At 42.0% G+C, this 24781-nt stretch overlaps 1 protein-coding gene across 1 annotated transcript; it reads right to left on the reverse strand.

Annotated features, from left to right (window-relative positions):
* Window positions 1-1904: 1904 nt before the first annotated feature.
* On the reverse strand, window positions 1905-22992 carry LOC128228916 (follistatin-like). Its single transcript, XM_052940463.1, has 8 exons — window positions 22525-22992; window positions 9919-10113; window positions 9481-9699; window positions 8528-8752; window positions 7506-7751; window positions 6969-7160; window positions 2401-2477; window positions 1905-2112 (listed from the first exon to the last, which is right to left on the reverse strand). The coding sequence occupies exons 1-7, from the start codon at window positions 22607-22609 to the stop codon at window positions 2416-2418; spliced, it is 1224 nt and encodes a 407-aa protein (XP_052796423.1). The 5' UTR covers window positions 22610-22992; the 3' UTR covers window positions 1905-2112; window positions 2401-2415.
* Window positions 22993-24781: the final 1789 nt, after the last annotated feature.

The raw sequence follows: 24781 nt of genomic DNA on the forward strand, positions 1-24781 counted from the left end.
TATACGTGTACGCCGTGTCCGTGTCTATACACTTGTACGCTGTGTCCGTGTTTATATACTAGTATGCCTTGGAATGTCTATTTATTTGTTTGCCGTGTCCATAAACTTGTACACCTTGGCCCTTTCTATATACTAGTACGCCGTGTCCGTGTCTATATACTTGTACGCCGTGTCCGTGATCATATACTAGTACGCCTTGTCCATGTCCATATACCTGAGCGCCGTGTCCGTCTTCATATATCTGTACGCCGTTTCCATATGCTTGTACGCCGTGTCCATAAACTAGTACGCCGTGTCCGTGTCATATACTTGTTAGTCCTGTCCTTGCCCATATACCTGTACGCCGTGTCAATGTCCATGTACCTCTACGCCGTGTCCGTGTCTATATACTTGTACGCCGTGTCCGTGTCCATATACTAGTACGCCGTGTCCATAGTCATATACTTGTACGCCGTGTCTGTGTCCATATACGTGTACGCCGTGTCCGTGTCCATATGCCTGTACGACGTTTCCGTGTCCATATACCTGTACGCCGTGTCCGTGTCCATATACCTGTACGCCGTGTCCGTGTCCATACACCTGAACGCCTTGTCTGTGTCTATGTACTAGTACGCCGTGTCCATGTCCATATTCTAGTACGCTATTGTCCACGCCATATACCTGTATGCAGTTTCCGTGTCCAAATACTTGTACGCCGTGTCCATATACTAGTTCACCGTGTCCATGTCCATATACTTGTATGCCGTGTCCATATACAGGTACGCCGTGTCCATATCCATATACCTGTACGCCGTGTCCATGTCCATAAACCTGTACGTCGTGTCCATGTCCATATACCTGTACGCCGTGTCCATGTTCATATACATGTACCTGTGCGCCGTGTCCATGTCCATATACCTGTACGCCGTGTCCATGTCCATGTCCATATACTTGTACACCGTGTCCATGTCCATATACCTGTACGCCGTGTCCGTGTCTATATACTTGTACACCGTGTCCATGTTCATATACTTGTACGCGGTGTCCATGTCCATATACCTGAGCGCCGTGTCCGTGTATATATACTTGTACACCGTGTCTATGTCCATATACCTGTACGCCGTGTCCGTGTCTATATACTTGTATGCCGTGTCCATATACAGGTACGCCGTGTCCATATCCATATACCTGTACGCCGTGTCCATGTCCATAAACCTGTACGTCGTGTCCATGTCCATATACCTGTACGCCGTGTCCATGTTCATATACATGTACCTGTGCGCCGTGTCCATGTCCATATACCTGTACGCCGTGTCCATGTCCATAAACATGTGCACCATGTCCATGTCCATATACTTGTACACCGTGTCCATGTCCATATACCTGTACGCCGTGTCCGTGTCTATATACTTGTACACCGTGTCCATGTTCATATACTTGTACGCGGTGTCCATGTCCATATACCTGAGCGCCGTGTCCGTGTCTATATACTTGTACACCGTGTCTATGTCCATATACCTGTACGCCGTGTCCGTGTCTATATACTTGTACACCGTGTCTATGTTCATATAATTGTACGCCGTGTCCATGTCCATTTACATGTACGCCGTGACCGTGTGCATATACCTATACGCCGTGTCCGTGTCCATATATTTGAACACCGTGTCCATGTCCATATGCGTCTATGCCGTGTCCATATACTTGTACGTCGTGTCCATGTCCAAGTATACTTGTACACCGTGTCCATGTCTAAATACTTGAACGCCGTGTCCATGTCTTTATACCTGTACGCCGTGTCCATATAATAGTACGCATACGCATGACACAATATTTTCGGACGGACAAACGGGATAACAAAAGCAAAGATACACGCACACCCTTTCAAAATTGGAGGCAAAAACAACAACAAACTGATATATGCGCCATCATGTTTTGTAAGTAGTTATTTGACATAAATACACAACTAACAAGTTTTTTTCTACAACTGTAAACACATAATTACACCGACGTACTGGATGAAAGCTATGTATATCCGGAGGAGATCTGGCGTCCAGCGCCCATAATGTTCGACCCCGGGTGGGGCCCTGTAATATCACAAACTGTTTACCCTGTACGCCCAGCTCATGTCCAACACTGAAAATATATCTAGAAATATAGTGGCCTACCAAGCTAATGTTCGATATATCACTCGTAAATCTAGGGGCAGTGGGTCTGTCCATTACAACTCTTTAAATATTATATTTTGTTGACAGATGCTTCTCTGAGGTATATGCTATTTTTGGAAATACATCTAGTTAAATCAACTTACATTATATTACTGTATAGGACTGTTATGAAATAGAATTGAGCATTTAAAAGTGGCTGGTAATGCAGAGCATATAAACGATACCTACTAGAATAACAATAAAGCCTCTATTTTACCTCTTCAGTAACACATCAGGTGTCGTTTCCCACGTGCGTCTGTAATTTGACCTTGGCTGCTTCACGGCTAGACTTGGCTGCAACAAATAGGCACATAATTATTCAGCTAATAACTTGATTTTATGTGTGTGTGGGGGGAGGGGGGGGGGCTGACGTATTGAGCAAGGCTTAACAACGACACAGATCAGATAAAAATGGATGATGAGTTTAACTCTTTCTTTAGGTCGAATTAAATGTCATCTACCTCCACATCACACCATGACTATCTCCAATTTGAAATAATCACACAGACATATATATATGTATTATGGTTTTAAACCTATGTACTAAGTCCATGCACTAAAATTATTTAAATTCGTTGACCCTTTCATGGCCGTTTTCTTTTGCAAAACTTAATTTGTATAAGAGTTTGAAAACAAGTATTTAAGGGCCTTCCACAGTGGGTTGAGAAGGCCAAAGATTAAACCATTTCAAAAGTTCATGTTATATCAAGTTTTGAGGAGCAATATTTCCGAGGAAAACAAACATTCTATGCATGATGTTTTGGGGTTTTAAGGAGTTGCCCAAATATTACGAAAAATAATTGTATCAGATTTTGGGTAAGAAAGCATTTGCATTTCCTCGGAAACGCTTTTCTACAATATAACTATTTTTTGTGTCAAAATGCCCCAGACTACCTAATGAACAATGTCTTGTGGGTTCTTGATGATATATTATGAGATAAGAAAATAATGAAACATAGCGGATAAAATTCATTTCCTAGTTACAAAAATGCAAATCACTTTCATAAATTAGCTGCAATTACCACAAAGCCACAAGACATTGTTGATTGGGTAGGACTGACTTCTTGTGACATGAAGGATATATTCATTTTGTATAAAGACATTTCCGGAACATGCAAATGCTTATTGATTGTAAATCTGAATTTCGTATCATTTGCTCAACTCCAAATTACTGATACACATGTTGCAACGGATATATATATATATTATTCTTGCTAAATATTTAACCTTAAATCTAAATAAAAAAACATTTTTTGCTTTAGTCCTTCAAACGACGTTTGCAATGCGGAAGGCCCTTAAGTGTAAAACAAGTGAGGCAAAATTTATCCAAATCCATAGTGCCTGTTATGAGGTATCGCCCGATCTAATTTTCTTTAGCTGAAACGGGGCCATAACTCCGTCGAAAAAAACTTAATCTTAAGTCAAAAATGACCAGTATATATGGTATTAAATGAACATGGGTCCCAAAAAGTATTTAAATCCGTTGACCCTTGAGTTATCATCCCGACAAAATCAACAGATTAACCTACCGACTGACCTCCAAAAGAGAAGCATGATTTATTTAAAATACTAATATTTAAATGTTAACCAGGATACGTAAAAACTACCTGATAAAATGCAATAGAAACAGGTTGGCAGTTTCTTGAAAGGGTATAACAAACATTAAACCTCAAATCCCGTGATGTGGCCCATTAAATCCCCATATTCCGTGATGAGGCCCATTAAAACCCCATATTCCGTGATGAAGCTCATTTAAACCCCATATCCCGAGATGAGGCCCATTAAACCTCATATCCCGAGATGAGGCCCATTAAACCTCATATCCCGAGATGAAGCTCATTTAAACCCCATATCCCGTGATGAGGCCCATCTCAACCCGATATCCCGAGATGAAGCTCATTTAAACCCCATATCCCGTGATGAGGCCCATCTCAACCCGATATCCCGAGATGAAGCTCATTTAACCCCCATATCCCGTGATGAGGCCTATCTTAACCCCATATCCCGTGATGAGGCCAATTAAACCTCTTATTCCGTGATGAGGCCCATTAAACCTCATATCCCATGATGAGGCCCATTTAAACCCCATATCCTGAGATGAAGCTCATTTAAACCCCATATCCCGTGATGAGGCCCATCTTAACCCCATATCCTGAGATGAAGCTCATTTAAACCCAATTTCCCGTGATGAGGCCCATCTTTACCCCATATCTCGAGATGAGGCCAATTAATCCTCATATCCCGTGATGAGGCCCATTAAACCCCATATCCCGTGATGAGGCCCATTTAAACTCGATATCCCGAGATTATGCCCATTTAAACTATATATCCCGAGATGAGGCCCATCTAAACCCCATATCCCGAGATGAGGCCCATTTAAACCCCATATCCCGAGATGAGGCCCATTTAAACCCCATATTCCGAAATGAGACCCATTTAAACCCCATATCCCGTGATGAGGCCCATTTTAACCCCATATCCCGAGATTATGCCCATTAAACCTCATATCCCGTGATGAGGCCTATTTAAACCCCATATCCCGTGATGAGGCCCATATAAACGCCATATCCCGTGATGAGGCCCATTTAAACTCCATATTTCGTGATGAGGCTCATTTAAACCCATATCCCGAGATGAGGCCCATTTAAACCCCATATCCCGTGATGAGGCCCATTTTAACCCCATATCCTGAGATTATACCCATTAAACCTCATATCCCGTGATGAGGCCTATCTTAAACCCATATACCGTGATGAGGCCCATTTAAACCCCATATCCCGAGATGAGGCCCATTTAAACACCATATTCGGTAATGATGCCCATTAAACCCCATATCCCGAGATGAGGCCCATTTAAACTCCATATCCTGTGATGAGGCTCATTTAAACCCATATCCCGTGATGAGGCTCATTTAAACCCATATCCCGTGATGAGGCCCATTTTAACCTCATATCCCGAGATTATGCCCATTAAACCTCATATCCCGTGATGAGGCCTATTTAAAACCCATATACCGTGATGAGGCCCATTTAAACTCCATATCCCGTGATGAGGCTCATTTAAACCCCATATCCCGTGATGAGGCCTATTTAAAACCCATATACCGTGATGAGGCCCATTTAAACTCCATATCCCGTGATGAGGCTCATTTAAACCCCATATCCCGTGATGAGGCTCATTTAAACCCCATATCCCGTGATGAGGCTCATTTAAACCCCATATCCCGAGATGATGCCCATTTAAACACCATATTCGGTAATGATGCCCATTTAAACCCCATATCCCGAGATGAGGCCCATTTAAACCCCATATCCCGAGATGAGGTTCATTTAAACCCCATATCCCGAGATGATGCCCATTTAAACACCATATTCGGTAATGATCCCCATTTAAACCCCATATCCCGAGATGAGGCCCATTTAAACCCCATATCCCGAGATGAGGTTCATTTAAACCCCATATCCCGTGATGAGTCCCATTTAAAGCCCATATCCCGAGTTGAGGCCCATTAAAACTCCAAATCCCGTGTTGAGGCCCATTTAAACCCCATATCCTGTGATGAGGCTCATTTAAACCCATATCCCGAGATGAGGCCCATTTAAACACCATATTCCGTAATGAGGCCCATTTTAACCCCATATCCCGAGATGAGGCCCAATTTAACCCCATATCCCGAGGTGAGGCCCATTTAAACACCACATTCCGTGATATGGCCCATTTAAAACCCCATATCCCGAGATGAGGCCCATTACAAGCCCATATCCCGAGATGAGGCTCATTTAAACTCCATATCCAGAGATGAGGCCCATCTAAATCCCATTTCCCGTGGTGGGGCCCATTTTAACCCCATATCCCGTGATGAGACCCATCTTAACCCCATATCCCGTGATGGGGCCCATTTAAACACCACATTCTGTGATGAGGCCCATTTAAAACCCCATATCCCGAGATGAGGCCCATTACAAGCCCATATCCCGAGATGAGGCTCATTTAAACTCCATATCCAGAGATGAGGCCCATCTAAATCCCATTTCCCGTGGTGAGGCCCATTTTAGCTCAATATTCCGTGATGAGGCCCATTTAAACCGCATATCTCGGGATGAGGCCCGCTTTAACCCCATATCCCGTGATGAGGCCCATTTAAACCCCACGTCCCGAGATGAGGCCCATTTAAACCCCATATCCCGTGATGAGGCCCATTTAAACTCCATATCCCGTGATGAGGCCTATTTAAAACCCCATATCCCGAGATTATGCCCATTAAACCCCATATCCCGTGATGAGGCCCATTTAAACTCCATATCCCGTGATGAGGCCTATTTAAACCCCATATTTCGTAATGAGGCCCATTTAAACCTCATATCTCGAGATGAGGCCTACTTTAACCCTATATCCCGAGATGAGGCCCATTTAAACCCCATATCCCGAGATGAGACCCATCTTAACCCCATATCCCGTGATGAGGCCCATTTAAATCCGATATCCCGTGATGAGGCCCATTTAAACCACATATCCAGTGATGAGGCCCATTTAAACCCCATACCCTGTCATGAGGACCATTTCAATTTTGCGTCTATGATTCAGTGCAGATTAAGTTGAATTTGCGCTTTAACATGTCTAATAAACATCAGATTGAAAATTATGATATTTATAATTGGTTTTCCCAATATAGCTAAGAATAAAGCTGAATTATAAATGCTGATAGCTCTTTGAAGTTTTAACGTGCATTTCAAACATTCACTACTCCAAATCATGAGCGTATTTTCAATCAAAATTATATCCCACCTTTTGTGTTGGTATTTTTTCTAACCCCGTGTGTTCCGTGCTTTTCCTTTCTTTGAAGTTTTTGTTTCCTTTTGTCCTTTCTTCGTTTTTGTCTTCTGTGTTTTTGCCTGCGTTCTTTTCTTCTTTGCCTTCTTTGATGCTTTTCATTTTCTTTATTTGATTTAAGCGACTGTTTATTTACCTTTAATTGGTCTGAAAACAGTTAAAAAGAATTAAAGAACAGATTGGCAAACTTAACAATACAATAAAATACGAAATGAACTGATGAAACAGCAAATGAAGCGTGGCGTGTATGAGAAACTGCGACAAACAAGGTATATCCGAATTTTCGTCACCAATTTTCAGCTTCAATTCGTTTCGAGATTGATAAATCGAATTTCATCTGATTATTTTATCAACACCTCCCCTTCTGCTGCTTGTCTTCTTCATCATCATCATCATCATCATCATCATCATCATCATCATCATCATCATCATCATCATCATCATCATCATCATCATCATCATCATTATCATCATCATCATCATCATCATTACCTATTTTCTTAGTCTTTTCCTTGCACAGGCCATTTCGACGAGTTGTGACGAAGACACCTCGTGAACACGCGGAGCTGGTCATGTGACAGTAGCTGCTGTATGTGCGCCCGTCTGTGCCGCAGACGGGCTGGTCAACGGTCGGCAAACAAACAGTGTTGCACGTGGCGCACACTGGCTGGCCGTTGACGGGGTTCACGAGGCAGTTCTGACCAGACGGACACCCGTGGTTGGAGCATTTGTACGTTTCTGCAATATATATATGTTAAAAGGTAATCAATGTTAATATCGATATCAATGACGTAAAAATAATAGGGTAAGTCGGGGAAAAAAGGGAACACAACTTTAGTTTACGCCTGATGGGTAAAGCTGTGTCTATTGTGATGTACGCCTGACGGGTAACAGAAAGAAATGCATGTACATAAAACTTCATTATCTGTATTAAAAATTGTTCAGTACAACACATAGACAAGAACACATTAAACTATCTTCATTTTTCAAAGAAGCGTATGTATAAGACGACCAGTTCTATATATTGAATTATAATAATGCTTGTTTTTGTGTTTTCATTTTTGGTTTATCCTCATCTAATTTGATGTCCATGAATTTGTATTCTTGCTTGTTATCTGACTTATTATTGTATAACCTGTGTTTTCGCCAAGTGTTCAATCATCTTATACTAGTATTTATGTATTGTTCAAGGTCAAAGTTACGTTATGTACAAGGAAGTCGAACTAGTATGGATTCAAGGAAAACAAACACCGTTTGAATGAAGAACGGGCATTTATTAAAATGCCGTAAATGTTGATAGGTTACTAAGAATGTATTTAGTATCTGTGGTTAAGAAGATGGTATACTTTGTATAAGACTTAAGAAATTATCTCTTCTGTTCGGTAAAGCTGCGTCTATTTTGATGACAATTTTGTCTCTTTTGGATTAATATCTAATATACTAATATTAATATAGTTTAATATATTTAAGTGTCGTATATCAGATGTTTGTGATCTCAAGTCGACACTACTCACGGTTACAGGGTCCGTCGTAGGCTAGCCGTATGCTCTTTCCGGTTCTGCACACTGCCGCCTTGAGCTGACATGTGTTTATGTACGTGTTTCCGTCCACACCGCAGACGGGGCGGTGTTGCTGTGAGGTGCGCGTACATGTTAGGTCACACCTGACGCAGTGCGGGAGACCGTTTTGGTCCTCCAGGCAGCGCCACCCTTGTCCGCAGTCCACCCGCTTACACGACCCTACACGGTACAGACGAGTGGCTTACAAACAACATACACATAGTAAAGTGATCAATAAAAACGGTAGTTTCAGGCCACACTTATTAACTTCAAAAGCACGTTTATAATATTATAGACTGCATTTAACTTTTTAATTATAGCTTTCTAATGCATTAATTAGCTCATTAAACCATACATTGCCTTATTCAAGATTGATTTGTCAGAGAAGAAGTGAACTGTTCAGTCTTTGGTAGTTAAGCAGACCTTTTGGCTCGTTCTAAGCCGGAGTACCAGACGGAGCAATTTTATTTGTCTGTATGTGTTAGAAAATTAGATTTATAACCCATATCTTATACATTTAAATTCAAATTTACGTGATTGAACCCAGTATGTAGCAGTCGGCATGATCATTAAACTTCATTTCATACACCGTTACTTTTATTCTTCGTTAAAGACCTTCTATCATAAGTCAGGATAAAGTTAATTACATATAGTCATAACTCTTAAATTTTGGTGTGATGTGCGTTTATTTCAATTTTAAACTTTTAAATTGGTTACTACTTAAAACAGAGACGTTTTGATCAACATGCGATGATGATTTCTTTGAGATTATTCCTTGATTAAGTGTTTATGAGGCATGTATCCGCTTGAATTACCCGTGGTAAACAGAGAACAGTAAATGCGACTTTATTGCTTTTCAAAGTATTGCAAGAGGTGCAAAAACTCTTCAATCAAACAACAAGTCTTACTTCTGCATTTGCCGTAATACTCAACACCGGTGTGTCTGTTTGTGAGGCAGTTGGTTTTTTCAAGGACGCACGAGTTTTTGTACGGCCGTCCGTCCGTGCCACAGAGGCGGCCGCGCGCCAGGTCTGTTGGGAGACAAATTGGGCTGCAGACGCACTGGAGGCCGCCGTCCCGCGTACGACACTCCCGTCCGTGCCCACACGTCACCGTTGAACAGTTCGCTTAAACAGTAAAAAAAAAAACATTCACATAATTACGTAAAACATCATTTTATATTTACTGAAAGTAAGTTAGGGAAATGTCTAACTTTGTAGAGTAAACGAACAAACGAAATGTTTTATTAGACGCTTTAAACCTTACTCATACTTACACGTTTAGAAAATGCTTGTGGGGGATGCACGCGGGGCGTTATCTGACCTAAGCAAAAGGACCCCACTTACTGTGACAGGGCTGACACTGTGGCGCGCCCCTGGCCAGAAAGTTGAGGTAGAATATGTTGTTGGTGGCGGTGTGCGGGGACCAGGCCACACTTGCGGAACCCTGCAACGAGCAGCACTCGGACCGGTTCATGTTCATGTAGAATGCTTTCATGCATAGACCACTGCCACCATCAAACATCTCCCAGCAAACACCGCCTGCAATGCCAAGAAACTAGCTCATATGATTTTCAACCAGAGGGTAACGCTGATTATTGATCTGGGTTCACAATTGTCGAATATCTACGTGGGACCCTTTTTGTTATTCACCATTCGTATGATTTTATTAGCTATTTTATCATCGGGCCTTCCGTTATGAACAACTTATATATTTCCAAATGCAATGGTGGCCATCTTTTTCTGCGACGGGTTGAACAACTTTGGTATTAATATTAAAATGGATGCATAAATTACATAGAAAGTATGATAACAGCATTCGGTTGTACGTTGACGTGTTACTAAATAAAGGACAAGAATGTCCAAACAATCATGCATGTGTCGTCAGATGAATACCGCTTGTAAGTTTGTGCCTAACAACACTGAACGCCACTTGTGCAGCAACCATGTAACACTGAACGCCACATGTACAGCCGCCATGCAACACTGAACGCCACCTGTACAGCCGCCATGCAACACTGAACGCCACCTGTACAGCCGCCATGCACCACTGAACGCCACCTGTACAGCCGTCACGCAACACTGAACGCCACCTGTACAGCCGCCATGCACCACTGAACGCCACCTGTACAGCCGCCGTGCAACATTGAACGCCACCTGCACAGCCGCCATGCAACACTGAACGCCACCTGTACAGCCGCCATGCACCACTGAACGCCAGCTGAACAGCCGTCTCACAACACTGAACGCCAGCTGTACAACCGCCATGCACCACTGAACGCCAGCTGTACAGCCGTCTCACAACACTGAACGCCAGCTGTACAGCCGCCATACAACAATAAACGCCAGCTGAACAGCCGCCTCACAACACTGAACGCCAGCTGTACAACCGCCATGCACCACTGAACGCCAGCTGAACAGCCGTCTCACAACACTGAACGCCACCTGTACAGCCGCCATACAACAATGAACGCCACCTGTACAGCCGCCACACAACAATGAACGCAAGCTATACAGCCGCCACACAACACTGAAAGCCAGCTGTACAGCTGACAAACATCACTGAACGCCACTTGCACAGCCGCCATAAAACACTGAGAGCCAGCTGTACAGCCGCAAAACAACACTGAACGCCAGCTGTACAGCCGCCAAACAACACTGAACGCCAGCTGTACAGCCGTCAAACAACACTGAACGCAATCTGTACAGCCGTCAAACAAGATTGAAGGCCAGATGTACAGCCGTCAAACAACACTGAACGCAATCTGTACAGTCGTCAAACAACATTGAACGCCAGCTATACAGCCGTCAAACAACATTGAACGCCAGCTGTACAGCCGCCACACAATACTGAACGCAAGCTGTTCAGTCGGCATGCAACACTAAACGCCAGCTGTACACCCGCCACACAGCACTGATGGCAAGCTGTACAGCCGCCATACAACACTAAACACCAGCTGTACAGCCGCCATACAACACTGAACGCCAGCTGTACAACCGCCACACCACACTGAACGACAGCTGTACGGCCGCCATACAACACTGAACGCCAGCTGCAGTCACCTTACAACACTGAACGCCAGCTGTACAGCCGCCACACAAAACTGAACGCCAGCTATACAGCCGCCACAAACACTGAACGCCAGCTGTATAGCCGCCAAACAACACTGAACGCCAGCTATACAGCCGCCACACAACACTGAACGCCAGCTGTATAGCCGCCACAAAACACTGAACGCCAGCTGTACAGCCGCCACACATAACTGAACGCCAGCTGTGCAGCTGCCTTACAACACTGTACAACAGCTGAACAGCCGCCACACAACACTGAACGCCACTTGTACAGCCGCCACACAACACTGAACGCCAGCTGTGCAGCCATCTTACAACACTGAACGACAGCTGAACAGCCGCCACACAACACTGAACACCAGCTGAACAGCCGCCACAAAACACTCAACGCCAGTTGTACAGCCGCCACACAACACTCAACGCCAGCTGTACAGCCGCCATACACCACTGAACGCCAGCTGTGCATCTGTCACACAACACTGTGCACCGGCTTTACAGCTGCCACAACACTGAACGCCAGCTGAACATCCGCCACATAACACTGAACGCCAGCTGTGCAGCAGCCACACAACATTGAACTTCAGCTGTGCAGCATCCACACAACACGGAACGCCAGCTGTGCAGCAGTCACACATCACGGAACGCAGGCTGTGCAGCCGTCAAACAACACGGAACGCAGACTGTTCAGCCCCAACCCAACACGGAACGCCAGCTGTGCAGCCGCCACACAACACTGAACGCCAGCTGTGCAGCCGCCCCACAACATTTAACGTCAGCTTTGCAGCAGTCACACATCACAGAATGCAGGCTGTGCATCCGCCACACAACACGGAATACGGGCTGTGTAGGCGCCACAGAACACGGAATACGGGCTGTGCAGCCGCCACAAAACATAACGTCCATTAGCACATAATTGAGCGGCATTCTCTAAAATTCAGAGCCCTTTCTTTGAAATTATTTCAAAATGTATATCATTTGATGTTGCCAATAGCAGGCCATCAGTTTCTGGCAAGAAGTATTCTTTATTTAAAGTTTTCACTATTAGAGCTATATATGGATAACCAGCCGTAAAACCAGCCATATATGAATAACCAGACTCAACCCTATGTGTTTCATGTTCTTTTACGTATCACGAAGCTTTAACAACTTCGGTTTAGAGTCACTCAAGAAACATTTCTTTGAAATTATTTCAGAATCAGATCATTGGCCGGTTTCTCACTCCACTTGACCGGATTCCTACAGGACAGTCATTACAAGCAGATAATACGCTTGGTTGATACTGGTGCAAGTGGTTTAGGAGAAGTCGGATAAAGCGACATTGAACGTTTAAGACATTCAAATGATGACAAATTTTAATTCAACGTTGACAAAATACGCCTGCATTTCGTGATTCCATATGCCATATCAAATCAGAATAAGTTATCAGCTGCAGTTGCGCTTTGGATATAAAGATCTATCACATTCAATTATCTCCATTGTTCTTTGTATAATGATAATGTATAATGTCTTTGTAGGATTTGTCTACTAAAAATAAATCAATGCTCCTACCTTCTTAAAACTGTTTGTGTTTTTGTTCTAAAACTTCAGAAATATTATAGCACTGAGACCTATACCCATATAGACCCGTTTCAGCATTTTATATTATATTTTAAAAGTTGTATACTTCTTAAGCACAAAATACAATGCGGCAATGGAACGTAAACAAATATCAGTGGCAATGGTAAGTGCAGCTCTGTCAACGCCCCATAATACAGAACTCAACAAGAATCAGCGAGTATATATAATCCTGTACACTACATTAAAGAATGAGGAACTGCTGATGAGGTTCCGGAGTAGACACTTCCGATTTAAATGACAAATCAGCAATTTAAGTGATGGCTAGACGACTCATTGATGCTGAATGCGAAATGATTCTGGGAAAATGTTCTAAATTGAAACAAAATTGGTCTAGACGTATATAAACAGTAAACACTATGTAAAACACGCAAAGTACATTTGTCCTGTTTAAAGACACAACGCAGAAGAGATAACAAGACCAAAATAAATATCGCCAATTCTCATTGCTGTTTAATTTATAGTATTGTTTAATACGCATTGTGTTTTATTCGAATTGAAATCATTCTATAGAGCATTATTCACCAAACTGTATCAGTGCTCACGTGTGTTGTACTTTAAATTGAAATAAGGATTCCCCAACATATAAGAGCCTAATACTGCTTAAACCAAGGGCACAGGGATCAAGGTCTATCAGACACTACACGACAGAAATACAACGTCATAAGACAATACAAATTACACACTTCTCAAAACACCGTTATAGGTAAAGTAACTGTCATTCGGAGCTTCTCGGCCATTTTTATCGAAAACAACCTCGGATGTATTTGGACGGTTTACAGACTCAAAAAGCGGTACGTTTAAGTCCGCTGCTAATAGATCGCGTAGTAATTTTATTTAGCAGTTAACCTTGATAATCTTAACTATGTTTGCAATAATACACTTCACTGGCAATCAATTTAAACTTCGATCAATAAATACAACTCTAAAACACAACATTTAATTAATGATATAATTTAAAAATTTACGAATTACTTCAACTGATGTACCGTACATCCGAGGTTGTTTTCGATAAAATGGCCGAGGAGTTCTGAATGGTAACTGTCTTATCACGGTAAACAAAATCTTAAGCAATCACTGGGGTGTTTTAACCGGTTAACGGCGCTTAATCTAACTAACACTTGCCCAATATTTATCAAGACATTAAGTTGAGCACAATGTATCATCAAACAATGTATGATGTGAATTTAGAGAACTAAATACAAAGTATTGCGAACAAAATATCTTTAACATGCAAAACCAAAAATAAGTGGATTTGATGCGAGCAAGTGCGTGCAATTTTAGGGGTGACATCGAAAAGCTCCGAAGCGACATTAAATATAAGCAGCACTGGCACCGGATTTTCAAACTTAATCATTTTTTTTTTTTTAAATCAAGAAAAATCTTATAAGTCCTTACTAAAAAATATAATACCGAATATGTAAAAAAATATTGAAAAATATATATATATTTTAAAATATCCACTTTGTACTGTATAATATACTAACGTTAGTATATTATACAGTACAAAGTGCATATTTTTTTTATTTTTATATTTTTCAATATTTTTTCACATATTCGGTATTATACTTTTTATATTTTTTAGTAAGGAATTGTAAGTTGTTGTGTTTTTTTTTTTAGAAAAATGATTGAGTTTGAAAATCCGGTGCCAGTGATAAGCAGATACAAGAGTTTCGCTTTCAGCTCATGAATTGCAGAATGCAAGCACAAAGTAACTGCGTGCCGTCTTTGGCACATATATATAAATAAGATATCATGTGTTTAACATTGTTGCGCAAAGTTCCGTGAGAGTCAACATGCCATTGTAAATTGAATGTCTTTAATGCATTTAAGTCAATGCAATAAGGTGGGTTGTTTTTTCATATTCAACACAATTTGTATAGTTTTCAATATGTTTATAACTTGAGAGCGGCTTCAATGACATGTTCAATATCACATGGGATAACATGCGCGCTAATGTGCAGCCTAGGAGCACGCTTGTACGGCGTTCTGTGAGACATATGTGGGGCAATTGTAACTCATGTTGCATTTTATAAATTTGAATAAGCTTTTCAAGCCAAGTCCTCTGCAATGCTCTTGAACCTTTGATCAACATTTGAATATCGATGTAATTATACAATATGTCCCTCAATTGCTTCATTAATTGCATACCTGTGGCAGCGTTTCTGCAGATACAAACTTTGTGCACTGTTTTTTGAAAGTGTAAAGCCTTTGTGTTATAGTATTCTTTCCTGCTGGTTTATTTGTCTGAGTGTTTATTCATATCATTGTGCGGTTTATTTCAGTTACTGTAAACGAGAGTTTCATTGGAAGAGCATTTCTTGCAATCACCAAGCCCATCCGCTGAAACAAGACTTATGGTGTGTGTGTGTGTGTGTGTGTGTGTGTGTGTGTGCGTGCGTGCGTGCGTGCGTGCGTGCGTGCGTGCGTGCGTGCGTGAGAGAGAGTGTGTGTGTGTGTGTGGGGGGGGGGGGTCTTGATATAACCTTATTTGAACCATTTTAATAGATAAACTCGAAATACTTTATTAATAAACACACTTGAAGTGAAACTATACTAGGGTACGCTTGGGGCAAATATGCTAAGATCATTTATAAACGATTAATAATAGCTATATTACTTCCAGATAAACAAACTTCAACGTTTAAAGGTTTGGAAGGAGTCCAACAGACATTGCACCATTGCACAATTAAATACAACTATATTGTCAATGTTCTAGGAAATGAAGCTTCTATTATTAGTTGAATGGTATTGGTGTCTATACCAAAATGAATGGTGATGCATCATCAATAAGTGCTTACAAGTAACCCTTTAACCAACTTAATGGTCTAGAATATATTGCGTCTACTGGCTAAGCCTCTGAATAAATCTAATGATTCACCGATTGCTTATTTACAAGTGAATGGTAGATTTGTAAAATACTGCCATCCTATTGGCTAAAATATAATTTCGACCACTAAGTATTATTTCCGCCGGATATACTGTATCAACGAGTTTCCAGATTCTCCAATATTTGACAATGAGATCATGGCTTCAGCCTATGCCCAACTGAGCTACAACTGCAGTCAGATCACGCGAAGACAATGCAAAAGTATTATGATTTTCGTCGAATCTTAGGAGCAACAGGACAGTTTAAAATAGTTCAAAATTGCCGTGCCTCTTCCCGATTCATAAGGATTCCCCAACATATATATATATTAATAAACTTAATAAAGATAAAAATAGAATTGGCTATATCGTTGATAATCTTGGCTGGTCGTCATGACTGCAATGTTATAAAGATTCAGTACAAAAGGGCTGGTATCCAATATTTGTTTTAATTGGAACTAAGATTAATGTAGGTAATTGGACTGCATGGTTAAAATAACCAACCGATACAGTGTCTCGTGAATTAATCATAACAATATAATCATGTTTTCTGACAAAGAATCAAATGGAGTTTACAAGAAAATTATAATATTTGGCAGCCATCTTGGACGCCATTTTCGATATAATTGATATATTATAAGTATATTCTATCAATACATTTTCATATTTCCTTTATTGGGAAAATAAAAATGAGATGATTATTGTACATTTGAACGTACTGGCGGCCATCTTTAACGCCATCTTAAATATATCGAGTTTCCAAACGGTGACGCGAGGACATCAATCGGATTCTTGTATTGGAAGGTCTAGGCTAAGTATGCAACATTATTTTCTATACATTGCGACGCAAGGTGTGAAACTTTTTTACTGACCAATAGGTTTTAGAAACTAAAATTCAGTGAAATGAGACGTTGCCTTTTAATGTAAAAGGGCATAAACGTCATGTATTTTGTGAGATTTACTTTCCGATCGAACTTGGTCAGTAAATAAGCCTACAAACACTGTCTTAAATTAAACCCAGATTGGGTTCTAATTAAAAAAGTAATTGTCTGAACAATTAATTAAACAACTATATTTGACTGTAAACGGGGCATAACTCCATACTTACTGCGGCGAGTTACTCAAAGATATAAATTGCCCGAAAAACTGTGTCCACATACCCTGTCACCAAGTTTCATCATGCTTGGATAATAAATACTTAAGTAATTGTTCGCACACGACAGAAACCTTTCATTATTTCATACTAAAGAGGCTTAAAGTAAGAGTTACTGAGGAGTTTTACCGCAAGATCAAACTTGACCGAGATGCTATGCCCACGCACACTGTCAATAAGGTTCATTGGATAATCAATACTTAATTTATAATTTGCACAAGGTTTTGTTGACACCACCAGTATAACGTGTATGTCGCCTGTTGAGGCAACACAAAAAATGTCAGTATTTACGTCAAAATACTTACAATTTAAACATAAATAAATAATATCATTATACAAATGTTTGAAATCTCAAAGCTCTTAAATTTTACAAGTGAAATAAAATGTCATTTTAATTCCAAGAACGATCCCAAACAAATAGAGATATGACACGAACTACATGCATAGAGATATGACACGAACTGCATGCATACATATAAGCTCTGTCCAACTACCGTAAGATAACCTGATTTAACACGAAACAATTCGCGAACGTTGACAGGTTATCTTAATACAGCAGTTATATGCAACCATACTTTCACGATTTTAATAAAACACTTAAAGAATTTAATTAGAGCCAGATTAGAAATTCATTATATATATTTTTTCTGTTGTACCATAGCCATTTCGTGTAGACAAGTACTGTTTAAACAAAAATATTTATTTCGATAATTTTATTAGAATCTAGGGATGATACGTACGATAGGCAAACAGATGGATAAGGACACAGGTGCAGTCCGTAGACACAGAGACAGTCCCAAGACACAGGGGAAGTCCCCAGACACAGGGAGAGTCCCCAGACACAGGGGCAGTTCCCAGACACAGAGACAGTCCCCAGACACATTGACAGGCTCCAGACACAGTGACAGTCTCCAGACACAGGGACAGTCTCCAGACACAAGGACAGTCTCCAGACACTGTTACAGTCCATAGACACAGTGACAGGCTCCAGACACAGCAATTCCAGACACAGGGACAGTCCCCCGACACAGTGACAGTCCCCTGACACAGTGCCAGGCTCCAGATACAGCATCTCCAGACACAGGGACAGTTCCCCGACACAGTGAGTCCCTTGACACAACGACAGTCTCCAGACACAGGGACAATCCCCAGACACAGTTACAGTCTCTAGACACAGGGACAGTCTATAGACACAGTGACAGTCCCCAGACACAATGACAGCCCACAGACACAGGGACAGTCTCCAGACACAGGGACAGTCCCCAGACACAGTGACAGTCCCCAGGCACAGTCTCTAGACACAGGGACAGTCCCCAGACACGGTGACAGTCTCCAGACACAGGGACAGTCTCCAGACACGGTGACAGTCTCTAGACACAGGGACAGTCTCCAGACACAGTGACAGTCCCCAGACACAGTGACAGTTCTCAGACACAGTGACAGTTCCCAGACACAGGGACAGTCCCCAGACACAGTGCCCAGACACAGTGGCAGTCCCCAGACACAGTGACAGTGCCCAGACACAGAGAAAGTGCCCAGACACAGTGACAGTTCCCTGGCACAGTGACAGTTCTCAGACACAGTGACAGTTCCAAGACACAGTGCCAGTTCTCAGACACAGTAATAGTCCACAGACACAAGGGCAGTATCCATACACACTGACAGTCCCCAGACACAGTGACACTCTCCAAACACAGGGGCAGTCCCCAGACACAGGGTCAGTCTCCAGACACAGGGGCAGTCCCCAGACATAGAGACAGTCTCAAGACACAGTGACAGTAGTCCCCAGACACAGTGACAGTCCCCAGACACTGGGACAGTCCCCAGACACAGTGACAGTCCCTAGACACAGAGACAGTCCCCAGACACAGTGGCAGTCCCCAGACACAGTGACAGTGCCCTGACATAGTGACAGTCCCTAGACACAGTGGCAGTCTCCAGCCAGACACAGAGACAGTCCTGAGACACAGAGGCAGTCTACACACACAGGGACAGTCTCCAGACACAGAGGCAGTCTACAGACACAGGAACAGTCTCCAGACACAGGGGCAGTCTCCAGACACAGAGACAGTGCCCAGACACAGGGGCAGTCTCCAGACACAGGGACAGTCCTGAGACACAGGGACAGTCCTGAGACACAGGGGGCAGTCTCCAGACACAGGGACAGTCCTGAGACACAGGGGCAGTCTCCAGACACAGGGGCAGTCTCCAGACACAGGGATAGTCCTGAGACACAGGGGGCAGTCTCCAGACACAGGGGCAGTCTCCAGACACAGGGATAGTCCTGAGACACAGGGGCAGTCTCCAGACACAGGGACAGTCCTGAGACACAGGCGCAGTCTCCAGACACAGGGACAGTCCCAGACACATTGACAGTTCCCAGACACAGTGACAGTGCCCAGACACAGTGACAGTTCTCAGACACAGTGACAGTTCCCAGACACAGTGACAGTTCCCAGACACAGGGACAGTCCCCAGACACAGTGCCCAGACACAGTGGCAGTCCCAAGACACAGTGACAGTGCCCAGACACAGGGACAGTGCCCAGACACAGTGACAGTTCCCAGGCACAGTGACAGTTCTCAGACACAGTGACAGTTCCCAGACACAGTGCCAGTTCTCAGACACAGTGACAGTTCCCAGACACAGTGACAGTTCCCAGACACAAGGACAGTCCCAGACACAGTGCCCTGACACAGTGGCAGTCCCCAGACACAGTGACAGTCTCCAGACACAGGGAGAGTCCTGAGACACAGTGACAGTTCTCAGACACAGTGACAGTGCCCAGACACAGTGACAGTGCCCAGACACAGTGACAGTGCCCAGACACAGGGACAGTCCTGAGACACAGTGACAGTTCTCAGACACAGTGACAGTTCTCAGACACAGTGACAGTTCCCAGACACAGGGACAGTCCCCAGACACAGTGCCCAGACACAGTGGCAGTCCCCAGACACAGTGACAGTCTCCAGACACAGGGACAGTGCCCAGACACAGTGACAGTTCCCAGACACAGTGACAGTCTCCAGAAACAGGTACAGGCCCATGGCACAGTGACAGTCTCCAGACACAGGGACAGGCCCAGACACAGTGACAGTCTCCAGACACAGTGACAGTCTCCAGACACAGGGATAGTCCCCAGACACAGGGACAGGCCCAAGACACAGTGACAGACCCCAGACACAGTGACAGTGCCCAGACACACCAGACACAGTGCCCAGACACAGGGACAGTGCCCAGACACAGGGACAGGCCCAAGACACAATGACAGTTCCCAGACACAGGGACTGGCCCAAGACACACACAGAACACGAGCTTATTGAACGCGCGTGAGCCAAAAACCAAGCAGACACCCATCGAGAAAATGAGAGTAATTTCCATTGTATTACGAACATCATACGATATCGTTTATCGTCTTACTATTAAGTTGTAGCGTAATGAATGTTATGAGAGGCAATTCAGCACTTATAAATAAACTCGTTTTCTGTTTGATATCCTTATGTCCTGTATATCGTTCATAATTATATTACATAGGATTAAGCAATTGGTTACCCAAGCTATTTATTAAAGACAATGCGTATATTATAGCAATTCTAACACGGTTTTACTGTAATTAAAGCGTTATAATCAATATACAAAAATCATTTCCGGTGGATTATAGAATTTTAGCCCGCTCTAACGTCCATATTAAACCTCAGCGCGCAAAGCGGGCTGCGACGCAATTTTAACGTCGTTATTCCGAAGTTATGTAACGTTCAAATTTAATTTGGCACGCCATACTGGAAGACTACATTAAACTGTCGTTGTATATCCTTTTAAGCATAGAATACATATATGTTTTCAGTGTACAATCGCAATAAATGTCACCCCGTTAACGCGACAGGAAATTGTTATAGCTTTTGGTGCTTACTCGGTGGAATATATCGCGATGTTATACTGAAACAAATAATTATCCTCTAAAATCCGATTAATGTTATATCAAAGCTGTTTTAGCAGACGCTTTATATAGAACACCAGAACAATTAGTGCTCTAAATTGCATACACAGACACCAGTTCAATAGCACAGCAGGCACCTCGCATCCAAACGCATAATTATCTACTATATTATAACCCGTAGTGTTAAATTGCCAACACTACCACTTTTAGAATAAGAACACAACGGCACGTACAGGGACAACCCCACTAATCACAGACATCAGGAGGACTTTCGAGGCACAATGTTCATTCATTGAGAGTCGTCACAATTCATCAAAACAGATTGCATAAAAACAGTACGATGTCTTATAAATAAATGTTGGTATTATCGCCATGGGAATGTCAGCAAAAACAGAAGCGACACTGGGGGTTCTACTAGTTTAGGGGAACTCTGCCTTCCACATTCAGTTCCCACATTTATCAATTGTAGAAACACAAAGCCGGATCGGAGTCAGCATCAATTTGAAGACATTTATGTTTCAAGTAAAAAAAAATGGTATAAACTCATAAATACAGACATCGCCTGTGGAGGAATGAATCGCCGGAGCAGCAATAAACCATTAACAATACTTGGGGATTCAACGATAGAAAAAAATCTTTGGCATGTCCCTTTAGAAGGCCGAAGATTATAATGTCAAATGATAAAATTCTTTTCAAAATCTTAATCAAATCGTCATAACATGCATGACTAACAAAAATACATATACGATCTATTGAACTACATAACAAATATACCATCATCGATAATATTAGTTAAATACAGTCTGAACACTTCGTAAACATACAAAATTGCCGGTCAGCATTGCAAATATCGGCATGGTTACATTTGTCTATAGACGACAATATGATAAAATATTAATTCACTGCACACATTTACCTAAGAGTACTTTTAAACTTAATGAAATAAGATGTGAATGATAACAATTTAAAAAAAATCAGTGGTTGGTATTATCGCCATGGGAATGTCAGCAAAAACAATTGATAACAAATGATAACAATTAAAAAAAATTCAGTGGTTATGTTTCATTGCAAAAATGAAGATTTATAAAAATAACCATAACAATTTTCATAGACTCTTTAATTGTAAAATAAATCCACATCATAAATTATATCTCAATTGAACTCATAGTAAACTATTTAATATTTCAAAGTTTTCAACGATTATTATATCGCAAAAATGAATTAAATTAAGATTCCACAAGAAAAGCAAACCTTTGTCCAAACTGTAAAGTTCTCTCATTTCAACATATCTGAAAAGCACCCGACATACCTAGTACGACCTTTATTCCGAGGGCCACGGCGAGGTAGATAAGTCGGTGGATATACGATGTATCCACCGGGGCAGACTGGAGCATAGTGTCGGAGAATTACAGAAAACCGCTTCTTAGCATCCTCAACACAATCAGTTCACTACTATCGCAGTCAAGTCTCCACCATTTATAGTGGTCGCTCACCACATATATCTAGTCCTAAATTCTTTCAAATTCTTATTCCTATTAATCCTTAGCCTAGCCTAGCATAATATCATCAGATTTAAATGCATACAAAATTAAAGTTTGGAAGAGAAAATAGCAACATTAACAGTGTAAGACTATTTATTATTACAATGCAAGTCTAAAGAAGCCAAGCACATTGGTAAAACAATGTATTTGAAAACCAATCTTCGGCGTCTAATGATTATTAGATCCAGTTTATATAGATATTCGGTTAAGTCTGTACTTCATATATGAAGCGGAGAAGCAAGCATGGTTATGCATTCTACCTTGCCGTCTACGAATGGCTGATCAATGCTAATGAACGGGGCGTGGCATATGGCAAGGAGTTGTCAGATATATCTATTATAGCATTCGAAAATGTAACCATGAAGGATAAATTGTGTTTTGCATTTCTTTTTAAGATAAACACCTATTATAGCATTTGCATGATGAACGACATAATGATTTAAACAGAACTTCTAGAAGGGAAACCCTAAGGCAGCACCAACTGATACATCCATGGTCTGGAAGGAGCAGTCTCTTTGAATTGAGCAGCTAGAACCCGCTTCAGCACGTTTTCAATTTTAAATGAAAAGTTTTTATTCAAAAGAAACTGCCGTTTTCATTTTGTATGCTGTTTGTGCTGCCAAAGGCCGTATGCATATTTTCACGATCATGTTCACGGTCATATAAAATGATCCCGAATAATAAGAAAATAATTGCTTTTAATTAGTTGTTGACGTAGTACGATGCAGCTATTTTACGGCCATCTCACACAGCTATTTTACTGCCATCTCAAACAGCTATTTACGGCCACCCCACACAGCTATTTAAGGCCATCTCACACAGCTATTTTACGGCCATCTCAAACAGCTATTTTACGGCCATCTCACACAGCTATTTACGGCCACCTCACACAGCTATTTACGGCCATCTCACACAGCTATTTACGGTCATCGCACAAAGCTATTTTACGGCAATCCCACACAGCTATTTTACGGCCATCTCACACAGCTATTTTACGGCCATCTTACACATCTATTTACGGCAATCTCAAGCAGCTATTTACGGCTGTCCCACACAGCTATTTTACGGCATTCTCACACAGCTATTTTACGACCATCTCACACAGCTTTTTTACGGCCATCTCAAACATCTATTTACGGCCATCTCACACAGCTATTTTACGGCCATCTCACAAAGCTATTTACGGACATCTCACAAAACTATTTACAAATATATCACACAGCTATTTACGGCCATCCCACACAGCTATTTAAGGCCATCCAACACAGCTATTTTACGGCCATCCCACACAGCTATTTTACGGCCATCTCACACAGCTATTTTACGGGCATCTCACACAGCTATTTTACGGCCATGTTACACATACATTTACGGCCATCTCACACAGCTATTTACGGCTGTCCCACCAGCTTTTTTACGGCCATCTAAAACAGCTATTTACGGCCATCTCACACAGCTCTTTACGGCCATCTCACACAGCTATTTTACGGCCATCTCAAACAGCTATTTTATGGCCATCCCACACAGCTATTTTACGGCCATATCACACAGCTATTTACGGCCATCTCACAAAACTATTTACGGCCATATCACACAGCTATTTACGGCCATCTCACACAGCTATTTTACGGCCATCATAGCTATTTTACGGCCACCTCACACAGCTATTTTACGGCCATCTCACACAGCTATTTTACAACCTTCGCACACAGCTATTTTACGACCATCTCACAAAGCTATTTTACGGCCATCTCACTTAGCTATTTTACGGCCATCTCACAAAGCTATTAACGGCCATCTCACACAGCTATTTTACGGCCATCTCACAAAGCTATTTACGGCCATCGCACACAGCTATTTTACGGCCATCTCACACAGCTATTTTACGGCCATCTCACAAAGCTATTTACGGCCATCTCACACAGCTATTTTACGGCCATCTCACACAGCTATTTTACGGCCATCTCACACAGCACTAAACGCCAGCTGTAGATGATCACAGACATGCATACACAAAACTATCAG

This window comes from Mya arenaria, chromosome 3, assembly GCF_026914265.1.
Source record: "Mya arenaria isolate MELC-2E11 chromosome 3, ASM2691426v1".
NCBI classification, from domain to species: domain Eukaryota; kingdom Metazoa; phylum Mollusca; class Bivalvia; order Myida; family Myidae; genus Mya; species Mya arenaria.

What these genes read in the sequence shown, in the direction of transcription:
- LOC128228916 (XM_052940463.1), bottom strand. Translation starts at nt 22,609, where the DNA reads ATGCTCCAGTCTGCCCCGGTGGATACATCGTATATCCACCGACTTATC. An exon ending in ACAGTGTCAGCCCTGTCACA is followed by an intron (nt 9,700 to 9,918) that starts GTAAGTGGGGTC and finishes TTACTGTTTAAG; the next exon opens with CGAACTGTTCAACGGTGACG. An exon ending in AAAAAATACCAACACAAAAG is followed by an intron (nt 2,478 to 6,968) that starts GTGGGATATAAT and finishes TATTTGTTGCAG; the next exon opens with CCAAGTCTAGCCGTGAAGCA.